A 26,695-nucleotide genomic window follows, 5' to 3' on the forward strand; every position below is an offset into this window, starting at 1 on the left:
CATATCGGTCCCCCTAGAAGATATTTGACCCTTACAAATGTAAATAAAGTGATTGATTACTTCACATTTCAAATATTTTTCCCCTAGGCTCAAACAAGCTTCTTTATTTTTCTCAAGGGATATTCCACACCTCTTGCAGTCACTATCATTCACTTTCCATAACCTTCTTCATTTTACATAGCTTCTGGTCTATCATAAGAACTTTTCTTCGGTTCCTTGTATTCCGGAATAACATTACAGTTTTCCATTGCATTAGTACGGGCTTGGGTGGACTCCGTCGATCTTGCTATATTTAAAAAAATTTCCAGTGTCTCGATATCCTTTTGAAAGGTCACTTGACGTAATCTTGAGGATGTGGCATTCTTAAGGACTACTCACAGAAAAGTTTTTCTACGATTGACTTGTGATAGCTCTGAAATTTCTTAATGGAGGGATATAATCATTCATGATTTCTCCTTCGATTTGTTTATTTTCCCCTTGTCTCAATATCCTAAATATGATGGAATCTATAGGACTCACTGTAGTTTCTATGGAGCAAATAAGGGCTATCTAATAATCTTTTTTCTCTATTGAGTCAATTTTAATCGTTTTCACCAGTTGTTGCATGTTGGGGGCTGCACTATGAAGTAGTAAGTCTTTTTTCCGTGCCGGTGTCAAGGTTTCAAATAGGACGAGATAATTTTCATATTCCTCCTTCCAGCTTTCCCATCACCAACCTCGATAAGTGGCAGCCATGACAAACTTTAGCAGTGTGTGTCCTTCAATCACGGCCGTACCAATGGATGGATTTTACTGACATTTTTCATGTAGGTTTTTCAGACTCTAGAAACGGTTCTGGTGAGATTTTTTTGTTCTTCAGGGTTATGGCGGCCTAAAAATATAATATAATTTTTAGCACTTTACCTGTACAACCTGAGGACCGGGGTTTTATTTGGGATATGCGGGGAGGGGGGTCTTTGATGCTCGGGGGAGCCTCAGTGGAAGAATTCATCTTATCTCAGGGACAAGCATCCCATTACTCGTATTCTAGCATATTAGAAGGAAAATAAAATTTAAATATAAATTTAAAAAATATATATCTACCGTCCCTTCTCTGAGCAGCATCGAGGAACCGTCCTAATGTCCCAAAATAAACCCCGGCTCTCATGTTTTATATGGGATTTACTGGCCGTCAAGGCAGTTTAAACTACTCTACCACCGTATTTCTAACCACAAAAGAATACCTTCTAATATGCTAGAATACACCCTGCCCACGAGTTGTATATGTGTGCTTCTTGTAGCTGAGGCAGGCTAAATTCTTCTACTACCACTTCCCTAAGAATCAAAGAAACCTTCTAAAATCCATAATAAACACCGACCCCTAGGCTTTGCAGGTGAAGTCCTGTGACAAAATACAGTTTAAACACTACTGCCTCCGTGTTTCTATGCACCAAGGCACCTTTCTAATATTCTATTATACACCCAACCCCACAGATTGGCAACTGAACTGCTAGGCACGAGGCAAGTAAAATTTCTTCGCTGCCGCAACCGGAGCAACAAGAAACCCTCATAATATCCCAAAATACATCATGGCTCTCAGATTATGCAGGTGAAGTACTGGACCTCAATAAATGGTTTTTGCTGAAATTTTTCATGTAAGTTCCTAAGGCTCCAGAAACGGTTATGGTAACACTTTTTTTGGGGTTCAAGGCCCTGGTGTCCTTAAAATATCATTTTTTAGTAATTTTACAACCTGCCTCAGGAATCAGAGGCTCACTTCCCGTGAACAGGAGTGTATCATATCATATTAGAAGGGGTTCTTGGTGCTTAAAAAATGGGGGGGATTACAGTTTAAACTACCTCTAAGCTCAGTACTTCATATGCACAATCTGTACCAGGAGGTGTATATTGGGGTATTAGGAGGGTTCATTGATACTCAGGGAAGCGGCGCCGGATAAATTCAACTTGCATCGGGGCCCCGCAGTTCACAGTCATGACTCCTTCTAGCTGATCTAATGAAACATCATGACAGCTAAGCTGATTTCCTCCAAAACATTCTTGATATGGTCTGGGTTACGATTTTGATTTTCTGATTCTTTTTTTAACATGCACTAAATACTAAGGATGACCACTGATTATCAATTCCACCTGTCATCGACTACTATTACAATGAAACATGATAGGAGGATATTTTATTATCACGTACAACGTGGCACTGCATATTTATTTCTTAAAAATACTTATATAATGCAGGCCCATAAATATGACACAGTACACCCATACAGGCCACATGGTGGATGGCATACATACCTAACAAGACTCTTACACTCCGGACATGAAATAAAAAGAGGAAGATCCCGGACTATAGAGGAGAGTTTATTACCCTAAGAAGCTAGATTAGGATAACCTTTACTCGTCACTATGCTCTTTAGAGCATGAATAAGAGAGTCTCAAATAAATTTTAAATGATTTTCGGAGGACGGATTAGAGAAATTATTTTCCACACTCATCAACATAGTTATCCCACCACATTACGACTCTCTGTTGGATCTAAATACGAATCTCCACCAATATTGTCTGTATTTAAATAACTATAATTAATTACATGGATATATGGGTGAACCTTATTGATATACAATGTACATCCATAGATTTTAGATATTCATATACATAGATCTGCAATGCAGGAACCCTCTTCTTTGTTTTCTGCCAAATGCGTCATTTTTTTTAAAATTCCTCACGACGCAATTACTGCGTCTCTATTCCACCTATCCTCGGAGCTTTTAACAAAAGCTTCTATAAATAATATCCTGTATATGTTTAATAGTTAATTTATAAATAGGTCAATTTGTTCAAAGAATATACATATATAATAATTAATTAATTACTTTGTTCTAACTTCTTCTTTTTTCTTTTTCTTTTTTTTTGAATTACTTTTAAAAGGAAGAGTAAAATATTACAAAGTTATTTTTATATTCTTAATTCAATCATTATTTAGTATAAAACTATTTATCCTTGAATATACTTAAAATACATAATATTGTGTAGTACACGTTGTAAATTACTCGTACATATATGATCATTGATCATATAGACTACTAGACTCTAGCGAGAGAATGAAAAAAAAAGTAAATTAAACAGAAATGAATAATGTCGAACTGTATCAGATAAAATGTTTTTTTTATGTATGAATAATAATTGATGAATCCAAAGTCTTTATGAACTCTGTCTTATTTTTTTGAAGTTGTCCTTTCTTTTTTGTACGCAATTCCTCACAAACGTTCCTCGTTCCCATTAAATCTGTAAACAAAGCACCACGTGTTGAATATTTTTAAAAGATAATTGGGGAGCGACACTTTTTTTCTCCGCTAGGGGGTACAAGTAGACTGGAATATTACTGCATAACTATATACACAACTTCTATGAATTCACATTTTTAATTGAATTATCACGGTACTCATTGAAGGGGAGAAAAAGTTGGATACGACAATGGAGAAAATGGTATCATAAAAAGCGACATCTTGCGTGGGAAAAAAGTATGTATCTCCTCAAGCTAACAGGTGCATTTCGCTACTTCATTTTAATGCTTAACTCGTGTTATTCGTAAGTTTAGTTTCTTTTCTAAAGTTTTTTTCGTCCCTACCCCAACCACTCTTTAAAAAAATCTTGCAAACAGACCAGCAATTGGATCATAAGGGAAGGCGACACCCTCTTGGAGCTCATAGTTGATATTTTTACTACATAAAATGGGCAAATTTCCAAATAAAATGAAATTTTATCAAATGTATTTAAGAATAAAAAAACCTCAACACCTTCATCGACATCAAATATTAATTTTATGCCTTAGATAAACGCGGATATTTTAGTTAAACTTTATTAATAACTACTGAGTATTCTTATATAATGCAAAAATTTATAATTTTTTTTTTGATCGATTTGGGACGATGACGTAGGATAATTAGATAAAATTACTTTATTCTTTCCATTTTAATTGTTAATTTATTGTCTACTATGTGGAAATAAGATTTTTTAACGATATAATTAATATATTTTGAATACATATTAGGGTCAGATATATAATAAAACTACCCATAAGAGAGATATCTTTTTGATCAGTTTTCTAGGCCCCCAAAATGGGCAACATTAACTATGCTCGCGTCATATGAAATCCCGTCTATTAAATATAGCAGCTACATTATTCCCAATGTTTATCTTCCTGTGACGTAAGACCATCTTCTGTCCTAAGTAAGATGACCCATGTCCCCAGGCAGCATATAGATGACTCGATGAGAAAAAGTTTACAATTATGGAGTAAGGGCTGGACTGACATTCTATTACTATTAAATATTAGAAAAGAGAGAAAAATAAGAACAAGAAGAATTGAGAAAAAATAAAAAGTATTTAGCATGTTCCTGTTTCCACCAGCTTTGTCAGGAAGGAAAAAAGAGAGAAAGAGAGGATCTGAAAGAAATAGAGACATCCAAACCTATATTTTCAATCATTGTAATAGTAACTAGAGTGCTGTCATTCCATTTCAACTAATTATTTAATTTCAATTTTTACATTAAAGTATTTAAAAGTAAGGAAAAGTACTGATTGTGAGAGTGGGGATCCTTTTGTGTAACAGTTGAAATTCATAATCAACGTTATGTTTCCATACTCCTTTGTATGTGATGTGTTATTTGCTCTTACCAAAAAAGATATTAGTAATGTAGGAACTCGAACTTCTCTTTTCTCTTATTCACTCATTCACTCTATCACTCTCTCTCTCTCTCCCTCTAGATCTGTGAACCCTGAAGTAACGAGCGTGCTTTTTACATTACATTTTTTTTACAGCCAGAAACAGAAAAAGTGAGAGGAGGGAGTTTATTCGCGCGCACTCTTTAAAAAAAAAAAAAAAACTTTAGGGAAGGTATTAGCGTGCATGTATCTAATTCTTCTTGAAGTCACTTCAGTAATTCGTGGTGATTCCTCACGAGTGGTACTTTCCCTTGAGGTCTAGCAGAGAGAGAGAGAGACAAAACGTTACCAAGTAATAGTAATATAATCTGACAACATTATATTTGTCACTGAAAGAGAAGAAGAAGTCTATTTTGATTGCATGTCGGAGGATAACATTGATAAGAATACAATGTCAAGTGACCTTACAACAACGTTGAAGAGAATGAGGAGCGCGGAAAGGAATGTGAAACAGCATCAAAGACGCCGTCGACGAAAGAGGAAGCGTAGTCTCCATGATGCACCCTTTAATTCCACCTCATTTCTTATCAATGACCACAGCGATACTGTTCAGTATCTGGATCGGTTTTTGGGTAGTGGAGAACAGAAGGAGGAAGGGTTGGTTGGGCAAGAAAAGTTAAAAGGCCCTGACCTAAGTTATTCACTGGAAGAGGACTCCTTTTATTCCTCTCCCGAGGACGAAGGATCCTTTCTTTGTAAAGAGTTTATTAAAGACTATAACAGAGTCCGAAGCGATAGGCTCATTTCCATGAGTAAGTCTGATCTCATCAACGAATATGTAGCCATGGAAGGAAGGATCGAGATCTTGGAAGAGAGGCTGACGGAGATTGCCGAAAGAGAAGAAGCCATTAAAGATAGGGTCCACTATGATTTTTCTAAAGGAGAAGTTCCCATGAGTCCGGAAATTGCAGAGAAAATCCGCATTTTTCAAAAAGAAATCCATTCCTTGGAAATCGAGAATCTGAAACTCCGAGAAGAGAATAAAGTCCTTTCTTCCTCCACTTCTTCCTCTGGTTCGAGCAGCTCCAGTTCGAGTTCCTCTTCTTCTTCTTCATCCAGTTCATCATCCTCTTCGTCGGAGGATGATGATAGTGGAGGGGAGGAGGTTATGGCGGAGGAAGGGGCCGATGAGGGCCGACTCTCTCCGGCAAGATCCGCTGACAAAGTCTCCCAAGAGGAGTCTGCGCATGATACTGGATATGAAAGTGCGGCGCCGCTGCTCAGGGATGACGATGATCATGGTCCTGATCTCATTTCTGACAATGCTGTCTCATCCTCTTCCTCCTCATAATGAACATACGCATAATTAATTTTAGTTTATATACAATTAATTAAACAATCACTATTATTATTATTCAAGATAATAAAAAAAAAAGTCGTATTTTTTTATGTTTAACTTATAGAAACTATCTGAGTCCATTGCATCACTCTTGTAATGATGCCCGCCTCAGTGTCTATAATTATTTATTAATACAGTATATTGAAATAAACACTTAAAAGTTATTTATAACTAATATGCAACAATAACAAAAAAAAAGCAAGTTTTATTTCTTATTTGAAAAAAGGCGTGTAATCCTCATCCGATCCGCAGCTTTTTGTTGCGTAGTTTCTGAATACGCAAAACCAACATGGGTAACTCTTTCCTGCCTAACCCAGCAATAATTAAGCGCGCCAACTTTCAGGTGTGGAGTCCTTTCAAATTATTCTTTGCTATGTAAAATTGACTAAATGTAACTTAAAAGTAACAAATAATAAGCTAATAGTTTGCTAAGTGGGGCGGGTGTACAAATTTTTCACAACATTTTTTCTTTTTTCATAAAAATACAATTAAAATTATTTTATTTCAGTGACGGCGTGTGCGGCATGCTTTTCTAATTGATATAAAAGTTATCTTCCATTTTTGGTGGAGGAAGGAAGAAAGGGTAGACTGGACCTGACTCTTTTTGAAACTTGTAATGAGAAAAACAACCTTTCTGGGTTATCATAATATTATAATAAAGTAAATAGGTAATATTTAATTAAACTAGAAGGAAGTGAGGATTAATGATTCTATTGATCATTCTTGAGAAGTTTGTATTTTAGGAGGCCAAAAAAACGGGATTGTTTTAGTTCAGATTTTTTAAATACAATATTGAGTGTGTTTTTACCATGATGTATATATAAATATACCATAAATCCCCCAACATCAGCTAATGTGAACTTTTGTAATAAAATCTCTTCAAGGAAAACTACGTCGGTCAAAATATTCTCTATCGCAGAGATCAACAACCTTTTTAAAGCTGAGGGCTACTTCCCAAAAGCCTGGAAGGCTAATAGCTCAAAAAAATATGTATGACCGAATCCATAAATCAGAAGCATACAATATTTTTAGAAACAAGTCCAGTGGGCAACTAAGAAGAGGCCTACGGGTGCCCGTGGACATAGGATTGGTGACCCCTGCTACATGGTCTTAACCAGTGTTGGGCGTAACGCGTTACTGTAATATATACATTAGGCAGTAACAGAGTAATATAACGCGCTACTAAATATATTACGGTAAAATTATTACAGTTACAGAATCTGGCAACGCGCGTTACAATCCGGGCTGTTTCCCAGGCGAGGTGTTTTCGAAAAAAACAACACAGGCGCAACAGCCGTAAATAAAGAGGAGAAGAAGGCGGGTTTAAATCAACACGACGATTTGGTTTGGAGATTTCAAGATGGCAACAACGAAGGATAATTCAACATTTTCTAAGTGGTTATACCCGCTCTATTTTCCATTTATCAGAGAAATAGACAAGAACCTCACAGTAAGGTGCACTTTATGTGCTGGTTGGGAAGCCTGGTAATAAGTAAGTTAGTACTTATTACTCTACACAGAAGGTAATATTGTTAACAAACGTATTATTTTCAAATGCAAGTAACTAGTAATATGAAATATATTACATTGTAGAAGTAACTTCCCCAACACTGGTCTTAACTAATAGTAAGCTAAAGTACAGATGTGTTCCTTTTTCTTTTCTTCTTCTCCTTCCTTCCTCATTTTTTTTATAAAAAAGAATAATAATATATGATGCAATCCTTGGTGTTGATCGCCTCTCTTTTTCTAATTTGATTTGTAAACTTAGAATTAGTGATACGTTGAATTTTTTTTGAGGATTTGCAAGCTCAATCTTCCTTTGTTTTTATTTGTGCATGATCTTTAGAAAGAGTAGGGAGAGTGGAACATTGGTTCCTCTTTTTTACTTTCCTGCTTTCTTTCCTGACTCTGTAGTATGTATGTACATTTATAAAAGGAAAAGGAAGGAAAGCTAGAAAGGGAAAATAGACCTCGTTGAAGTGGAGAGGAGGGGGATTGATGGATCCAATGTAGACTTGAGCCTGTAGCTAAGGAAAGACGTTCATAATTATTAAATGTATTTCAGAAAAAACTGACCAAACTGACAAATTTCAACAAGAAATCAGATTGGACTTCTTCGAGTCATCTTAGATGTTAAGGTGATCTATAAAGAATACACGTGACCCAACCTGCTAAGGTTTTAGGGGATGGGGTAATTGTGCTAATGTTTTGACATAGATAAAATTGAAGAATACCTCATAGGTACATACTATTAACTTTGGAAGTTTACTATAATCTACCACCACCCCTTTCTCTTTGTAATTATTCTTCCTTTTTTTCCTCTCTCTCTCTCTCTCTTTCTATACCAAGAACTTTTTTTTCCTAGACTCAACTAGATATTAATTCTACAGCAACCTAATATATTAAAATGCATCGTATGATTCATAAATACATCATCATGATAATTATTAACATGATAATATGGATCGTTCAAAGTACACCAACGGTAATTTCTATACTCATAATTCCCCATAGTCTCATTCTATTCGTTAATTTAGTAAAGGAAACATGCGTGCAGATATATTCAATGTACTTGCATCCGAAGAAGCTGTAAGGAGGTATTGCGTGCAGGCATCCCCTGGTATAGGTGTTTACGGGCATCTTGTAGGAAAATATATTCAATTAAAAAAAAAACTTCATTTGAAAAAAGTCACATTTCTTTTAAACATTCTATTATGATCATTTATCATTAGTCGAAATTATCAGAGGTTTCTACGACTGCAGACCAAACTGGCCTTTCTAAACGTACAGTTGTAGATTGCTAAAAAATTTTGCCTGAAATTTGTAAAAAATATTTTGAAATCATACTGAGGTTAGGTGGGCCTAGGCGCGTTGTTGAGATCGACGAGTCCAAGTTCGAAAAGACAAAGTATCATAGAGTAGGTACCAAGTAGGGCACTGTTTTTTTTTTTTTTTTTGGGGGGGATGATAGAGACAGTGTTTAATGGTTGAGGTTGAAGACCGAACCGCAGCTACTCTGTTGCCACTCATCGCAAAGTACGTCGAACTCGGAGCTACTCTCATGTCCGACAATTGGGCGTCCTATAGGCGGGTACATTCCTTATGTATGAAACACTTTACTGAGGGGCATAAGATAAATTTTGTGAACCCGTTTGTGGAGTCGAGTCAAGGGCATGATGCGTAAGCTAGGTGTTTTCAACACTTCAAGAGATCTCTTTCCCACCCATCTCCCAGAGTATATGTGGCAAAATAAATTATCAAAGGATAAAGTTTTTGATCACATTTTGGATCATATTATTGAGCTATATCCACTATAAGTGTCTGTACGAGTAAAGTGATTGATGAGAAAACACAGATTATTAACTATTGCTTATCTAAACCTCTGATAATCAAACAAAACAATAAGTACTTGAATGCTGGATAATTAAAAGGTAAGAATTAATCATGTTATTGCTGTACAAAGATTATTTTTTTATCTCAATACGTGAAGTATATTGGATGCTTATCGGAAGTGGACTTAAGGATCTTATAGAAAAAATATGCTTTTTATTATGGATATATATTTTTAACGTTTATCTTACTTTACTTATTTAATTTAAATATTATGATATAAAAAATACTTTAATATATATATACGAAAAATTATTATTTTATTTATATCAGGTTGGTGGAAGTGGTCGTTTAAAAATATCTTGGGTTTATATTGAAAACATATAAATTAGTATCATTCATTCTTAGCTACTTCATTGATTCATACTTATTAAAATTAAAATTAGAAGAATAAAAATTTGTAGTATCTAATTCATTAATTTACTATATCTATACTTTTCTATGTTACAGCATATTTAATATCTAGTTGAGTCTAGGGGGAAAAGTTCTTGGTATAGAAAGAGAGAGAGAAAAAAAAACAGGAATAATAATTAGAAAGAGAAAGTGGTGATGGTAGATTTTAGTAAACCTGCCCGTAAGTATATGGTAATGCTTCTCAAACTTTTTTTTAAAGAATATTTGGGAGTAGAGCAGTATAGCTGTCAGGATATTTTATTAGATGTGAGATGAAGGAAATTGATGCAAATCTCACTCTTTATATAGGAATGACATAAATGCGTAAATTACTCCGATGTAAATACTTACTTTTATACTTAGATAGTAGAAGCTATATAAAATAAAAAAGCCTGTCCAGATTACCTATTTGAAAAAGCCGCTCACTCATTCTAGAACATATTTATACATATTGGAGAACAATTGTACCGTCTCGTCATATTTCATCTTTCTATCTCGAAATTGGAGAAAGTGTAACGGAAAGTTGAAATTCATTGATTGCATCCTTTTAAAAATATAAAGAAAAGATCGCTAAGCGAAGCGAATAATACATATATCATTGGAGTAGGAGGAGAGGGATCTCAAATCTTTCGAGTTAGTTGGACTATTTGTATTTTAATCAAATAAAGATGCAAGGTCCCATTATGAGGAGGAGGTTGTGAATTCGTCTCGTATGGGACATCTGGGGGGGATGAGAAGAATTATAGAAGAGACTAAAAAAGATGGATTTATACCCTACGACTCCCGAAGTAATTATACTGTCAGGGCTCATGATAGATGCAAGCAAGGGTGTCCGGCAAAATAATTGCAGTAAAAAGGTTACAGACAAAATGATTGTGGTAATAGGATTGCGTGGTAATGACATCCTGTATATTTTGATTGTGATGCAAAATCATAGTGAGCAGGAGAATTCTGAGTTATAGTATTGCAACACAATAGACTCAATTGGTTAATAAGTTTTATTTACAGCTCTCTCCCCCCCCCTTTCTGGAAATAAATGATGCGATAGTCTAACAACACTTATGTCCACCCTGTTGGTCATTATGACCCTAAAAATGAGATCCTTTACGGCTTTTGGAGTATCGATTCGACACTGAGGAGAGCTTGGAAAGTTGGAAACCCCTGGCTTAGACTCTACTAGAGATTAAAAATTCAAAAATTCCCAAAAATAATAAAAAGCATCTTTGATAAATAATTTAGTTCCTTTTTGATCGAATGACGTTTCTTTAGAAAGTAATGTTGTATTTTATTTTTTTAATGACCTTTTTGGGTATCTTAGATTACCTGCCCTGTCTGTACAACCTCCACAATTGCTGGGATAAAGTAAAGGTTGTAATACGTTGTACCCTAAGAGACCCAAAGGAGTGTTGATGACCAGGAACTTCATTGTATCTTCGTCTAAGACCTAAAGGTAGTTGTATGAATTGGATTAGACTTTTCCAGATAAAATAATAATAAAGTTTAAATAAATTGTGGTGACAAGTGATGACGTCAAGAGAAGTCTGATACAAAACTAATATATAGGTTCGTAATTTTAATCAACTGGTTTAACCCTTATACAGGTACAATCTAAAGCATAATTATGTATACCAAATAAATCAACACAATATATTTATTCTATCTTGTACACGTGAAGTATATCTAGATCGTAGAATAATTTGCATCAACTTTTTAAAAGTCGATTTTTAAAACCCCTTTTGATAGGAGCAACATTTTAGTTGAAACAAAGATCTGCATTTGAAACTATTAATTCTAAAATGTGAATTATAATCTAAGAGTGGGAATGCGAACATGCATTACATCTCTAATATAATAAGATGTAAGATTTTAGGTTATAAAAAGTTTGTTGTATCTCTTAACCTTTTCCACAAGAAGAGAAAAAGGAAAAACAGTAGTAAACCTCTTCATCTCAATAATTAAAGTTGTAAATTGTAAGCATATTCGAAATGTGAAAAAATTAACTGGTAATTCTGATCATTTAATTAATATTTTGGAGGAGCGGAGCTTAGATTTTATGGCATTTCAATAGATTAGCTATGAGAGGAAGGGCAAAGAAACAGAAGTCCGCTCCGTATCAAGCAATGGCATAAACAAGAATTAATCCTTTGTCGAAACTCAATTCTACACTGAATCATACAGGGACTAAACCCTACTAAAAAACGGGTAACCACATCTATTGGGCTTGTACACGTCTAAGTGTAGATATATATACAAAGGGAAAAATCCAGTGTGGAATGGACATGCTAAAAAAGAAACCGCAAATCAATATGGTAACCCTGGCAATTCGAAGAATGTTTTGGAGAGAAAGAATAATTCTCATGACGTTTCATTAGATCAACTACAATCAGCTGTGACATGAGATGAAGGATAGAAGGATATTAATAAGGAAAATTGGTAGAATGACTCCGATGTCGATCCCACATTCTACTCTGAGTCCAACAACGACTTACAATTATATCTCCGCAACAAATCCTTAGGGTTACACTCCGTCTTTTATGAGCATACATGAACATCCAAACAGGTTTTGAATATAATTGAATCTATTTAGGAAAGGATTTTCACAACTCGGAATTAAATAAAAATCACAAATGCTAAGGAAAATAAATTCATTCTTTATACTACGAATAACAAATTAACGGACCAGCTGAAAAACACACCGGATTTACATGTAGGTATGTATATACATATAAATGATTGAAATAAGTTTTTTGTGAGAGCAACTCTTCCCGGTACCATTTTTATATATACTTAGGAAAGTACACGTACGATAGATTTGGTAACCCGTCTTTACTCCCAAATAGTTCCTTTGTGCTACTACCCGTCTTTTGTCAGCAAATACTCTTCAGATTACTTGATACTTAGACACTTTCTCATCAAGAATGAAATAACAATGATAATAGCTTGAGAAAATAAAAAAAACTCGCGCACTAAACATTGCGTAGGATATACAGCCCTATATACAGAGATGTCATGTTTGTAAAGAAACATAAAGCTAAAGAAGAAGGGGGAATCAGGACATACGGTACTACTGAATTAAGACCCCTGTTAATATCAGCTGCCTGTTATATGATTGCAAGAAAGAAGAGAACCTTCAGCATTTAAAATATTATTAGTGAAGTAAAAATATTGTTATTATATTTAAATTCATATATGTTCATTTTATTATGCATTTTTAAAACAATTTACAAAAAAGATATCCGAGAATTCTTACTTTGAGGGAGAAATAACACCTATTCAATAATGAATATAAAGAAGAAAAAAAGAGCACACGCATAAACCGCTTTAATTTTTTTAATTTTTGAAGGTAGTTTTTTTATTACAAACATGTCAACTCTAACTATATATTATCCTGGGGATGGATTATTTTATAGAGCGCAAAGAGAAGGTATGAGCTAGACTTAAAGTATTACTGAGTTAAGACTTTAGTTTTTATACACGCCCTTGCCTTAGGGGTCAAAATGTTCCGCTCTTAAATATTTACTATTAAACACCGTATTTATTTTAAGTTCAAAATAAATTATATTTTTAAGATTTTAAATATGAAATTTAAATGTTAATTAATTATATATCAATAATTACTATAAAAGCAAGATATAATTCTAAGTTACGAAAATATTTTATATATTTATTTACAAGCTATAGGAAGAAAAAAAAACTGAAAATATACAACAAAACTATAAAGGACTTGAAGATGTTGTACAAATATATATCAATATTTGTTTTGGCTTTATAGATGTAAACATTTTTTACATGAAGTACTTGTTTCACATTCGTTTCTGGAAAATAAAAATTAATATCATTGAGTACGTCTGGAAGTCTTTCAATGGTATTTTAGTCCTAAAAATTGGCCAAATACTTTCTGTCTCCCAAAGACTAAAATAATTTTTTAAAAGGCTGTTTAATTCTTGTATACCTTGTAAAATCATCCAAATTAAACATTTTCAGTATATTTCGTTCAAGATTTGGAGTGATGAATAGGCAAAATGTTGAAAGAATGTCCTGCGAATGGGGTATCCCGTATCTCCCCGTTACGAAGAAAAAACCTATTTTCACGATTAGAGAAGAAAACATGCTACGACAAATACCTCTTATTACTGGGGTGTCCGCAGAATTATATATATTTTTTTTTTTTTTTTTTTTGGGGGAGCTTGGTTTATTGGAATTCTTTTTGAAAAAAAAAATTATAAATCCATATTTTTAAAATTAAATTTCAAATAAAAATTTCAAAAATCCAGAAAAAAAATTCAAAAATTCAATTTTCGTAGAAAATTTTCCAAATATATAGTTATTCTCAAAAAATCTTCAACTGTTCACAAAAAATAAATTTAAAAAAAATTATTTTTGAAAAAAAAATTCAACAACCCAGTAAAAAATTTCAAATATTAAATTTATCAGAGAAAATTTTCATAATCTACAGTTATATACAGCAATTAATTTTTTAGAAATAAATTTGAAAAGTTAAAATAAATTTCAAATATAAAATTTTTGGGAAAAAAATTCAAATATTAAATTTTCTACTAAGAATAAAAAATCACTTAATTTGGGAGAGGCCTACAGCCCCTCCATTCCTCCCCCCACCAAAGCCCTGTATTGACATTTTCCCGACTTGAAATTTCTTGACTTTTCCTATATAAATTTCAATATTAGAAAAAGTAAAAAAAAAATCCTTTTTTATCATTTTGTTTTGCTGAAAATGGCTTGTGTACAAAAATTATCTTACGGGTAATTTTGACCAGTTATTATAAATGATATTTTGTATTATAAATAATTTTAGAAAATCAAATACATTGTAGGAAATCCCAAAAGAAAATTAATTTATATTTTTTTAAGATACTAAATTGATTATTTTGGACTGGGAGTCTGAATACTCCTATTGGAAACGCAATATCTATGAACATGAACGTTACCCAAAAGTAACCTATCCATGATGAGGAAGAATTGCAACATCCGAAGTTTGAAGACGATGTATCAGATGATGTCGATAAATACTTGTCTCATCGTCATAGGAAGAAGACATACTGTTGAATTCTCCTCATTGGCAAAAAAAAAAAAAAAAAATAGAAACAAGTGCAGGAATTATACTTATGGGCCAACGAGATACAGGATAGTCCATTCGAAGGACATTCTTTCAACATTTTGCCTATTCATCACTCCAAATATTGAACGAATCATATTGAATATGTTTAATTTGAATTATTTTATCACACAATCTCTCATCCGAAAAAAAAAAGAAAAAAAAGACTCAAAATACGATGGTAGTTTGATCATTCCTTCCAACTGTGGAATTATTATTATTCAATATGGGCTGTTTGATGTACAAGAAAGGCTACTAGGACGTCTTCTATCTAATCAATTTTTCATAGGATCTCAAATTATAAATACTTAAAGAAAGTGGAAAAATTCAAATTACTCTGTTACTGTCAAATAAATATAGGAAATATTTACATCACTGAAATTAAGAGAAAAAGTGATATCAAATAAAGTTAATACTACCTTTAAATCTATTTTTGAGGAATTTTACATTGTAGTAAACAGTGCTAAATATTAGTTATGGGACAATTAATCAGAATCAGAGAATCAATTATTTTTCTGGATTTCGGAATTGGGAAAATAATCTTTAATTTACGATTCCAATTCTTATTCATTTTAAAAATATATTAAATATATGTAAATTACTATTTATTACTTTTTTAAGTTATAAAAAAAAAAAAAAAAAGTCCCCCAAAAAAATTTAATATTTTACATTTTTTTCTAAAAATTTTATATTTGAAGTTTAATTTTTGAATTTTTTTCCAAAAAAATTATTTTTTGCGAACAGCTGCGGATTTTTATAACGAAATTTCAAAAAAAAATATTTTTGGTGAACAGGTGTGCTGTGGAGTTTTGAAATTTTTTTGTAAAAAATTTAATTTTTAGAAAAAATAGCCATGGGTTTTTGAATGTTTGTTTTTTTTTCAATTTTTTTTTGTGAATAATAATAGATTTTGAAAATTTTAAATAACAAATTGGATATTTGATATTTTTTTTCGTAAAATTTAATGCTTTTAAATTTTTTTGAATTATTTTTTTTTAATCCAAAAACCAAGTCCCCTTCCTAAAATATTATCCTGTGGACGTCCCTAGAATTGCCCCATCACTATTAAATATATATATGTCTTTGAGTGGATTCTTTCGTATAACTACATATAGTTGACATGTAATAAAAAACTACCTTTAAAAATTAGAAAACACCAAAATCATCAACAAACATGAAAGACTCATTGCAGCTAACTGTTTTTTTTCTTTGAAATTTATTTACCTTGCATTAAAATAATCATCTTAATAAGATAAATCCTTATTAAATACAAATCTAATTAAGTAATATTCGTTTATTTAACTAACACTATGTTTAGGCTGCATTGAATAGATTGTAAACGATTTACTTTGCTGTAATTCTTCGAGCACTTCTATAGTTACCAATCTTTTCATGCAGACAAAAGAAATTTCAGTAACAATAAATTCAATTTACATAAGTATTTTAAATATTTGTCATAACTCATAATCTGTTTCCTCAATTAAATAGTTAATTTCATTTCTTCTCCTTTGGTGAGGGCAGAAAAATCATTTAAAACAATTACAATAATTTTATCAAATTTGTTAATCATGAAGCTCTCTTAGTAATTCAACATTTAAAAAAATAAATCCGTAAATTGTTCTTTCAGCATGTATTTTTAGGGAAGCTATTTTGTAGAAAATATTACTTTCTTGTGATATAAACTTTACATAGAGCTTGGATTTTTCACATTTCATTAGGTTTTTAGTCATCGTTATCGTTTCAAATCCAGAAATGTCAGTAAGATTATATATATATATAATTTTTTTTTTTTTTTTTTTTTTTTGGGGCCAGGGGGTGGTATGCCTGGTATTAGCAATTTTTTTGAAAAAATGTCCGAAAATGATTATTAAAAAAAAAAGTTTTAAATAGTAAATTTATTTTAAAAATTTCCAAAAACTATATGTATTTACAAAAATTAAATTTCATGGGAAAAAATTTCAAAAATTATATTTCAGATATAAAATTTTTTGAAAAAAAATTTCAAATATAAAATCTTTTGGGGAAAAATCTCAAAAATCCAGTTATTTACAGAAAATTACATTTTTGGAAAAAAATTGAACATGAATTTTTTTTTGTGAAATATTTCAAAAATAAAATATAAAATTTTTTGAAAAAAATAATTCAAAATATAAAATTTTTTAAGAAAATTTTCAAAAATCTATAGTTATTCACAGAAAATTAATTTTTTGGAAAAAAAAAAATTAAAAATTAAATTTTCTTGTAGAAATTAAAAATTAAATTTTCTTGTCAAAATTATAAATACTTTGTTTACTTTTTGGGAGGGGAGGCTACAGCTCTACAGCCACCCTCTAAGGACACCCTTGAAATCATATGAGGTTTTCCGACAAAACTGAGCCGTATACAGGGGATATTAAGGTCCTAATTCTTCACAAATATAAAGTCAAAAACTAAGATCCTTTTTTACTATTTTGTTTAAATAATAAAAATATAAGTTTTGTTTAGCTAACAGATAGCTTTTTGATTATATATTATACCTGCCTATAATTGCTTCAGTTTACGAAATATTACTAATTCATTAAAAAGATACCTTTTCATATTTAAGGCTTCGTAGCTCAGAGTTGGACAAAGTTACAAATACAAAATTTCATCTCTGAACTCTTCCTTTGTCAATAATATCACTTACAAAATTTGAGTCAAATCCGTTTCATTTGAAAGTTTCTCATGGAATGACCCATATAGACAGGCTTGTACTCATTCACCCTTTTTCCGTTTATTTTTCCGTTCAATCGTTCATTTTTGAAGTATTTTTATGTTCATTTAATATTTATCTCGTATAAAAAGTCCAACCTACAAAATACTCATTAATATATAAAGCCATTTTGTTTTTCAATACATAAAAATGAACCTCAAGAGCGTAGCTTACTAAAAGCAAAACATGCAATCCCAGGGGTCCTGAAATGTACAGGGCTCTAATATATTGGTAATTTTTATGAAATGGTGTCCAATTTATTAAAAAGGTTTTTTAACAACCTCAATATAGCCTCCAGGTAGTTTTTTAGGGCAAACATTATTCCTTATGTACATAGGCGCCATAATTACTAATCCCATATTTTTTTGGCAATTTCAGTAAATAAAAATGAGCATCTTCCAATCGTAATGAATTTATATCCCTTTCACTTGAACTGCCAATAAATTCAGCCAATTTTTATCAATTCGTTTATTCTGTTTATTCCTCTTATGATGTCTGCAAATGATCTCTTCAGCCAAATGCAAGCCTCTCTGTCCAACTTGTACAATAACAATTATACCGCTATGACGACTGTTCAATGCACTACAAATTCTCTGTCTGATTCTATAGATATTCATCAATATATAAAGTAATTGAAATTTGTACACACAAAATCTGATGTACAATTTTTCAATATACATATAAAACTATATTTTAGCCATTATCAGAGATAAAAATTATTCCCTTATATACAATAAGAAAGTGAAAGCTGTTCATATTTTTTCCCCCTTTCGTTGTTCAAAAAATGAACGGAAAGCGTGAACGCCGTTCGTTTTTCCGTTCAATGTCCAAGCCTGGATATGTATATATATAATTAGTTTTGTAATATTTTAAGATTTTTAAGTTTGTGTATGTCACCCTAATCCAGTAATAAGCAAAAAATGAACTATATTGTATTGCCAATTTTTTTTCTTCTTTTCATTATATAAGCGTTCTACTCTTTTCATTGATTGGTAGGATCTCTCTAAACAACAGTCAAAAATTATAAGGAATAATTTTTTATGTTTGGGAATAATTAACTCACCACCAACTTAGTTTTGGGGCCTTTTTCCTTATTTCTTTTAGATGCAAATGTTGCGAGATACAATTATGACGTGATGTATATCAAAAAGTTCACCCCTGCAACAATTGACATGTGGAATGATGCGATAACAGCGGCCCAAGCAATATATTTATCAATTATATTACATAAATAACATTTATCCTCTGAAGCAGAACTTATTCAAATTACCCCAATCAACGTTCAGATGACTAATGGCCAGTTCACATATCTAACGACTGTGTACACGTCGCAACAGATAATCTATTTATGTTAACATAATTTCTACATTTTGAAAGAGACAATTGATTAGGCTTGTATATGATCATAATGTTTTTAGAAATATATTATCAATTCCTCAAATGTAATCATTCACCCTAATAGTCAGGGAAAAGTCAAGTCAACATCTGCATTAGAATCCACCTAATATGTTATTTAAACAACTTTTTTTATATATGTATTTAGAAGAACAGAGTTCGTGAAGTGGATTTGCTTTTCGTAAATGTAAATGTAAAAGCTATGATATTCTAAGAATAGTGTTTGCACATTTATAAATAACATATCCATCTGTTGGAAAGAAATTATGTTGTGGAATGTAGAGGTTCCATGTCTCGTGATTTGACTAGAGAATGGTTTAATGTATTACTATGTCCCGGGTAGTTGTTAAGCGGCGGATTACCAAAGATATCCCTTGTGGAATATAGACTGAGTCTATGTGACCGTAGAGTGGAATGAACGTCCATCATATGATCTTGAATCTCTTCTTCACGGGCAAATGTTGCATAGATGTGAAGTACACCGTACCACCAGGGGAAGAGAACAAAGAACAGAAAGAGAAATGATCCAAGAATGATATAGCGAAGAAAGGGTCCTATAGCAGATGTAAAAATGATGGAAGCAGAGACGAGGGTCACAATGGAGAGTTCGAGTAATCCAAAGAGGATGAGCCATGGCATCATAAGACATCGGATATGTTTGATGATTCCACTAAGAAGGAGTATGGATGGAATCATAAAAGTGAGTTGGAGACATAGGGCGATGAGTATATGGAACTGTAAATACAAAATAAAGAGATAAAAACAAAGTGTGCTTTTTAAGATCGAGTTGTTGACATGGGGTAGATTTGATTATTAATATTCAAATAATATATTTTTATTCTTTTTTGTTTTAGTATCGGGGTGACTAATTAGAACCATGTAATTATTTTTACCCAGTAACAATCACCAGGTGGGACCTCCTCTAAGGGGCTCCCATAAATAATTATTATAATTACAATAAAAATAGTAAGAATGGTCACTAAGGAGAAAAAAAACCCTTAAATAAGCATTGTAATTTATTCAATAGTTATTCCTGCAGCTTTATAACAAGTTCATTAATAGCCAAATCTAGATAAAAGCTATGATGGTTTGACTTCTGTCAATTAATAACCCATATACCATTTAGTTCAAGTTTGATTAGTCTAGGTTTTGTTATTATCATGACCAGTTTTAGCTTAAGAGGGGTCTGGGGCAAAGATAAAATTTGATTATCGATTTCTTATTTATGAATTTGTAATATCAATTATTAGAACTGACACACACTTTATGTCTCAGAACAGTCCTATTTATCCACAAAACCAATTACTTTATTGCTAGAGGCGGAAAAAAGTTATTATACAGCATGTCCAAGTCGAGCTTTAAGTCTAAGTTTATTTTCATTGCTTCCAATTTAAGTCCTCAGAAAATAAAATATATCTAAAAGTGATATATTATATTTAGTGAAAAATTGAAATGACACTCGAGACTTAGTTTTGGAGTTCAAGTTGAGTCCAAGTCCTCACCTCTGAGTATTGTTGTACTTATCTGTAGAGTAAAAAGTAATTTTTACCTCCAGAGTCTTGTCTTCAACATGCCTTTTCCAATCCTTGCTATCGTAGAACTGTGCAAACACACTCCCCAAAATGTCTTTCCTATGAATAAATAAATTTAAAAATAATTAATGTCATTATTATGAAGGTGATAACGAAGTGAATATAGGTATATTAAATGCACTTGGACTATCTAACAAAAAAACATAATTTTTTGGAAACGTGTGTGACTTTGACGTTTTTTGTAGACAATATTACGAGCAACATCTGAATGGAATATATGTTCATAAATGGGATGACTATATTTTGATTTACAAAAAGTTTTATAGGGGGAGGAGGGGGTGTTAAAATAAAATAATTATTACAACTAAGAATATAGTAGATTTAATAAATTATTATTCTTGGTTTTTTTAAATTTTTAACTGGTATTAGTATCCGGCATTATTTGGAGTAATTAGGTGTCGATTAACGGACAACATTTGCTTTAATAATATAGAAGATACAACCTTCAGTGTTACTTTCCTTTTTCATGAGCACATCACTCATACGTAGCTACTCAATAATTGGACGTTCTCTCCTCAAGAATGAAATAATAATAATAACAGCTTGATATTTTTTAATATGATGTGATAAGCCTGGGAGTACTTTAGTCTCTAGATTACTCACTGACTGAGCTTTAGCTACACACACACACGTTGCTCAACATCATTTAAAGTCACATTCATAATTTTTTTTACATATTATGTACTCTTATAATAAATTTGAAATGAGCTCAAATGAAATCTGAGGACTTCAAGATTTGGACTTAAATTTGACTTCGTGTTTCTATATAAAGAAATGAAAAAAACATATTATATTTGACGCACCGTCAAATTTTACGTGACGTTCGTCAATGTGTAAGCCTATCTAATGATTAAATAACGTCCTTCTAACAAGTATTTAATATCTTAATAGCATTGGAAAATATAAGGAAATAATTTGTATAACACTGATGTTGGAGCCATTCAATTTTCTTTCGACTCGACCAGTTGATTATAATTTCTATATAATTATTGGCGTAGACAGTGGGGTTGGTCTACGTCTAACAAAAAAATGAGTGAATTAATCAGTATTTAAGAATGGTCAAAATTGTAATCAAAGTGTAGGTGATTTCCCGATTGATCAATATAGCAGGCTATTTATTATAAATTATTATATCGGGTTTATATTGCTAAGGAATTTTCTTGAGTTCAGTATCAAACTGCTTTCTATTTCATGTCTAGTCCCAAATCTTCAAAATATGGACTCAATTATAGTTGCTACCGCTGAGTTTTAGTATATATGAATTGGGATGAAAGGGGCATCCTCCTAGTGCCCCTCCATAGTTACTTTATTCTCCTATGCACTATGTATCGTATTATGTATATACTCTGTTGTTATGACTATTATTAGGACACATAAAGTAGGTAATTACTAATTACATACATTCCATATAAATACATTCATCAACGTTTTTTTTTTGTCCGAGCTTTCTCAATTTTCAGTACTACATATTTGTAGTAGTTTTTATTATTATTTGAAATAATTTTGAAATCCTGAGAAAGTTGCGGTACTAATTCGAATCAAAGGGATAAGCATTACTGTTTTATTTTGGTTCTAGTTGAGTTTGCAGATATTATTTACGTAGGTTATAAAAGTGAATCATATTAAAACAATTAATAAGCGATCAAAAAATGGCATCTAATTTTAATATTTGAAGGATGTCTTAATTAAAAAACTAATAGAAAGGGAGATAAACCCTTACAAATTTCATTTTAATGAGTATTATGGGATATTATAAACTATAAACAACTCAAAGATAGAGAATTTTTTCCACAAATAAGGACTTTGATTATTCTTATACATACGAGTAGATATTATATTATTCTTTTTGTGATCCACTGCATTTTGTAATGTTTGAATTGAATTTTTTTTAGCGATATGTATTCTACAACACGTGAGGCCGTCAAGGTGAAAATATTACTGCAAAGCCCTGTTCTACAATTAAATAATGTAATCATTATTATTACCCTCATTTTCTCTTTTTCATAACTACAAGGCTAAGTGGGAAAAATGATATATTTCATTTGAATACATTAATAATAATAAACATTGATAAATGCATTTGGGTCATTTAAAACATTTAAATAATTTCTTTTATATAAAAGGTGCATACATATTTAAATTTGGCTAATCAATCCGACATTTTTTGTAAATAGACGCTACAATTTATCCTAGACCATCATTTACCCAACCTTTTTATATACAATATAGTATCTTTTTTTATACATAATTAATTAATTAAGATTTACCTAAATGTGGAGTAGGCTACGAATCCATAGAAGACTATGCTTCCAAAAAAGGCCAATATTTGTAGACTGAGAACAACGGAGGATACAAATATAAGTACTCTTTTTAGAAATGTCATTATGTGTATTTATAAAACTTGCACATATAATATACATACGAAAAGGATGGAGACTAAACTGAGATTCTGCAAATAAGATCACAGCATAAAAAACTCAATGTTTATGTATTATAATATACATAATCCTTCAATACTACAACTGCAAAATATATATATATTTATGTGTATAATGTATATACTTCATATTTGTATATCATAAAGCTCTCATTTTAAAGTATATATATCTTACGAGTTCATTTAAGCAAGGCAAATAATGTCAAGTTGTTGTCCTATCCATTTAGATATTCAATTTTCTACAAGTAAAGAACAAGTGCACTCTTCATCGGCTAAGATAATCATTTATCATGTCCTCCAATGAATTAACTAATTATGTGCATTTTTAATACTTTATGCATAGGCACCCCTTCTCCAATATAAATAAATTAAAAAACTTGCAGGGAATGAATGTGTTTTAACGAACAGAAGTGATGCATTGGAAATTTCATCCACTGTTAGCATTAACGCCATTTATAACTTGTTTATTAAATAATCAGTCAAACGTGTCTTTAAGATATAGCTTCAATTCCTAAATTGATCCTAGGAATTAAAGAATCACCCCTTCATTTTTCTATATGTATATTGTATTTCAATTGTATATACATAAAACTTACATTAAGCTTACTCTACATCATAAAACTTGACTAAATATTTGTACTTCCATGAAACCGGTTCTACCGTACTTCTTTTTTTTTTTAAATCGTAGGTCTAAGTTGTTAAAAGTTTCCTAAGCATTGTTCCTTGAATACAGAGGAGAACACAATAATAATTATGTACATAATCCTATAATTGTCAGGGGTGTCCTCTGGGGAGGGTTGCAGCCCCCCCCCCCAAAAAAAAAATAGTGATAATAACATAATTCTACGGACACCCTTAATTGTACACATACCAAAATATATACCAGTCCCCTAATAATAAAAAAATCAAAGCAAAATTACTTCACGTTATGGTATTATAATTATTAAAAATTAATTTGAAAAAATGCACATTAATTGTAAACCTAGAGGGGAAAAATTAACTTCAAAAAGAGGTTCAAAATTCAATATGAGATACAAGAAATACGAAATAAGGATCGTCTACTCTCCGGTCTCCATGTTCGTATCATCCAGAGTATCGCCTTCCATATCTTCTTCTTCGCCATCCTTTTTGTCTGCTGGTTTCTCATAGGCTCTATCTAATGGAGAGACAACCACACCATCCCAAATAGACATTTCTGTAGCAATACCTAAAAACGACGATTTGTGAAGATAAATTAATATAAACATATATATATAATATAATACTAGTAAGTATTTAGATATCATACTTGAATTCCCTTCGATCCCCAATATTTGTTTGTAGCCACCGTGAGCCAAAACACGTAGTAAGGTTTGAGCAGTGAGGCAAACAAGATCTTGTTCCTCCAAAGTCATCACGATGTGAATACGATTAGCTCCCACCTCGCATGGATCTGAAATCCCTGCAGATCCAGGAAGAAAAAATCCTGAAGATAAAAGCTGCAAAATACGCCGATACGCTTGGTTTAAAGGTAATGCTTGACGACTAGGATTGTTTAAAATGACGTAGTGGGCTAATAAATCGAGCATCCAAGAGCTTAATGGCTGAAAGCCATCAAATCTTTTTCTTAGATCATGAAGGAGCCGAATGAGTATTTTGATAGATGAGTGATGAGCATTTTCTTCAAACCATCTTGATCGTCGTATCTCAGCGTGAGCTGATTGAAGTATTTTTGAATCGATATGTAAATCTGCATCAAGCTTTCTCATATTAGGAACAATCGTAGTGACCAGAATTGAGCCTGTGGCATCAGGAGATGCCAAGTCAAATCCTTTTTCATTTGTTATCATAGTGAGGACTTGAATGAGCGAGGGAATGTTAATTATGAGATATACAACAAATGAATGTGGGTTTTTTTAATTAATTATTTGTACCTTCTTTGGGCTCTTTCATTTTAAGAGTCTCCCACACTTTATTTCCCAAAGCTTCTATTGCTTCTTTGGTAGGAAGGGTTTTAAGAACAACTACGAGATTGGCAATGTTGTTCCCAGCAATCATTGTACCCTTTTTAAAGGTTCCAACTTGTCGGACTTCCTCGATTTGCTAAAAAAAAAGAAAAAAAAAAGAGAGAAAAACGTGTAACTTTTATATACTATATCATATATGAATATCAAATAACGTACGCAAGCCTCGAAAGTCCCCGGAATAACAATCAATCCATCAAGAACACTTTGAATTTTATTGACAAGACTGGTGATGGCCATTTGTTCGGCCTGTGAAGGAGTGAGATCCTGGTTTCGCTTCAAAATAGCCTTTAAGGATAATTGGATTAACACTTTTTCATAGAAATGGACAACCTGAACTCACTGCTTGGAAGCCTTCCTCAAAGGAGGGTGGAAGGGTCTTGACAGGTGGGAATGCTGGCTCAGCAAGGACTACGTCGAATGGAACGTGAGGAATAAAAGGAGGCCGCATTTTCATATTCATTCCACCACGGCCTGGGCGTCCCATTCCACCTCGTCCTCCAGAATTGTTGTTTCCACTCCCGCTACCACCTCTAGGACCACCTCTTGCCATTTTGCGATCACTCAATGTTTTGAAAATGCCGAAGGTTGATGTTGTTGTTACTTAGTCAATACTAAGTTAATAGTTATATTCAATCCGCTATAATAAATACTAAACTAACAAGCTACACAACAAATATTTTGGCTATCAGCCCAATCCATTGTTTAAGGTGCGTTTCAACATCTGTCATACGTGTACCACAACGTTAGTTTGCTTATAGTACAGTTATAGTTTGCAATTATAGTATTCAGAAATCATTGGTATAGACTATATCAGTAATTATAAGTTATGAGTAATTATAAGTTATTCTGTACTTATGCTCCGTTTCCAAAACAAGAATACAATTTCTTGTTGATCCCTCGTCGTTTATTTAATATATATTATATTGGCCATTTTATTATTGATATGAATAAATTTTGGCTATCATATCACATAGAAATTTATATAGTAAATTACTACGTAATATTAAAATACATTATCGAATAAAATACTAAGTAGATTTTAATATTACGAAATATATATATGTAATTCATTTTAAAAATGGTGAATAAATAATATGAGGGTGATAGAATGGAATAATATTATGTAAGAGATATATAGCAGTTGGTATGATTCAATTAGTTGGCTAACTACCGTATAATTTGCTACAATTAAGTAAAAAACGCGTTTAGGAAATAGAAATTCTATAATTTGAAAAAGTTTCTTCTTCGGAGAAGAAGAAATTAAATTTCGCAAGTCATTTTCTCTAGCCATCAAACAGAGCCCTATTTGGCTCTAACATAAAAGTTTATAAGGGAAGTTAGAAGGGTATTGTATGTCATACCCTTAAAAATAATTTGACACTCTTTAACACGCTATTTACATGGTCACAATCACGTATGATATATGTGAAAACATATCTTCATTATAATACGTATGCTACTAGTTACTTTTATTTAATCTTAACTAAACTCTGGACTGCAAAATGATAGTATTGACTTATCAGTAACTAATTGAGAATGAACACATATTTTTAAGTTGACTACCCAAAGAGTGAAGAACC

The 26,695-nt window shown here is 31.9% G+C and overlaps 3 protein-coding genes across 5 annotated transcripts; 1 reads left to right on the forward strand and 2 right to left on the reverse strand.

The window, feature by feature from the left end:
- Nucleotides 1-3,327: 3,327 nt before the first annotated feature.
- Nucleotides 3,328-6,222, forward strand: LOC121127039 (uncharacterized). Its single transcript, XM_040722409.2, has one exon. It carries the CDS (start codon nucleotides 5,081-5,083, stop codon nucleotides 6,008-6,010), a length of 930 nt encoding a protein of 309 aa, XP_040578343.1. The 5' UTR covers nucleotides 3,328-5,080; the 3' UTR covers nucleotides 6,011-6,222.
- Nucleotides 6,223-19,085: 12,863 nt separating this feature from the next.
- Nucleotides 19,086-23,837, reverse strand: LOC121127021 (uncharacterized). 3 transcript variants are annotated; one of them, XM_040722388.2, is made up of 4 exons: nucleotides 23,285-23,631; nucleotides 22,940-23,121; nucleotides 20,630-20,711; nucleotides 19,086-19,815 (listed from the first exon to the last, which is right to left on the reverse strand). In XM_040722388.2, the coding sequence occupies exons 2-4, from the start codon at nucleotides 23,053-23,055 to the stop codon at nucleotides 19,345-19,347; spliced, it is 669 nt and encodes a 222-aa protein (XP_040578322.1). In that variant the 5' UTR covers nucleotides 23,056-23,121; nucleotides 23,285-23,631; the 3' UTR covers nucleotides 19,086-19,344. The 3 variants fall into 3 exon arrangements, with proteins under 3 accessions (XP_040578322.1, XP_040578329.1, XP_040578327.1); XM_040722395.2 differs by lacking the exons at nucleotides 22,940-23,121; nucleotides 23,285-23,631 and adding an exon at nucleotides 23,706-23,837; XM_040722393.2 differs by lacking the exon at nucleotides 22,940-23,121 and having other exon boundaries at nucleotides 23,285-23,391.
- Nucleotides 23,838-24,025: 188 nt separating this feature from the next.
- Nucleotides 24,026-26,102, reverse strand: LOC121127016 (interleukin enhancer-binding factor 2 homolog). Its single transcript, XM_040722382.2, has 5 exons — nucleotides 25,456-26,102; nucleotides 25,272-25,400; nucleotides 25,023-25,191; nucleotides 24,398-24,946; nucleotides 24,026-24,316 (listed from the first exon to the last, which is right to left on the reverse strand). Exons 1-5 carry the CDS (start codon nucleotides 25,663-25,665, stop codon nucleotides 24,168-24,170), a joined length of 1,206 nt encoding a protein of 401 aa, XP_040578316.1. The 5' UTR covers nucleotides 25,666-26,102; the 3' UTR covers nucleotides 24,026-24,167.
- Nucleotides 26,103-26,695: the final 593 nt, after the last annotated feature.

The sequence above is a fragment of the Lepeophtheirus salmonis genome, chromosome 1 (assembly GCF_016086655.4).
Source record: "Lepeophtheirus salmonis chromosome 1, UVic_Lsal_1.4, whole genome shotgun sequence".
NCBI classification, from domain to species: domain Eukaryota; kingdom Metazoa; phylum Arthropoda; class Copepoda; order Siphonostomatoida; family Caligidae; genus Lepeophtheirus; species Lepeophtheirus salmonis.

Excerpts from the sequence above, each read along its gene's own strand:
- LOC121127021 (XM_040722388.2), bottom strand. The coding sequence starts at position 23,055 with ATGACATTTCTAAAAAGAGTACTTATATTTGTATCCTCCGTTGTTCTC. Across the intron at positions 20,712-22,939 it reads GTAGCCTACTCCACATTTAG|GAAAGACATTTTGGGGAGTG; the intron begins GTAAATCTTAAT and ends ATTTATTCATAG. Across the intron at positions 19,816-20,629 it reads TTGAAGACAAGACTCTGGAG|TTCCATATACTCATCGCCCT; the intron begins GTAAAAATTACT and ends TTGTATTTACAG.
- LOC121127039 (XM_040722409.2), top strand. The coding sequence starts at position 5,081 with ATGTCGGAGGATAACATTGATAAGAATACAATGTCAAGTGACCTTACA.
- LOC121127016 (XM_040722382.2), bottom strand. The coding sequence starts at position 25,665 with ATGGCAAGAGGTGGTCCTAGAGGTGGTAGCGGGAGTGGAAACAACAAT. Across the intron at positions 24,947-25,022 it reads AATGAAAGAGCCCAAAGAAG|TCCTCACTATGATAACAAAT; the intron begins GTACAAATAATT and ends CGCTCATTCAAG. Across the intron at positions 24,317-24,397 it reads GGGGATCGAAGGGAATTCAA|GTATTGCTACAGAAATGTCT; the intron begins GTATGATATCTA and ends CGTCGTTTTTAG.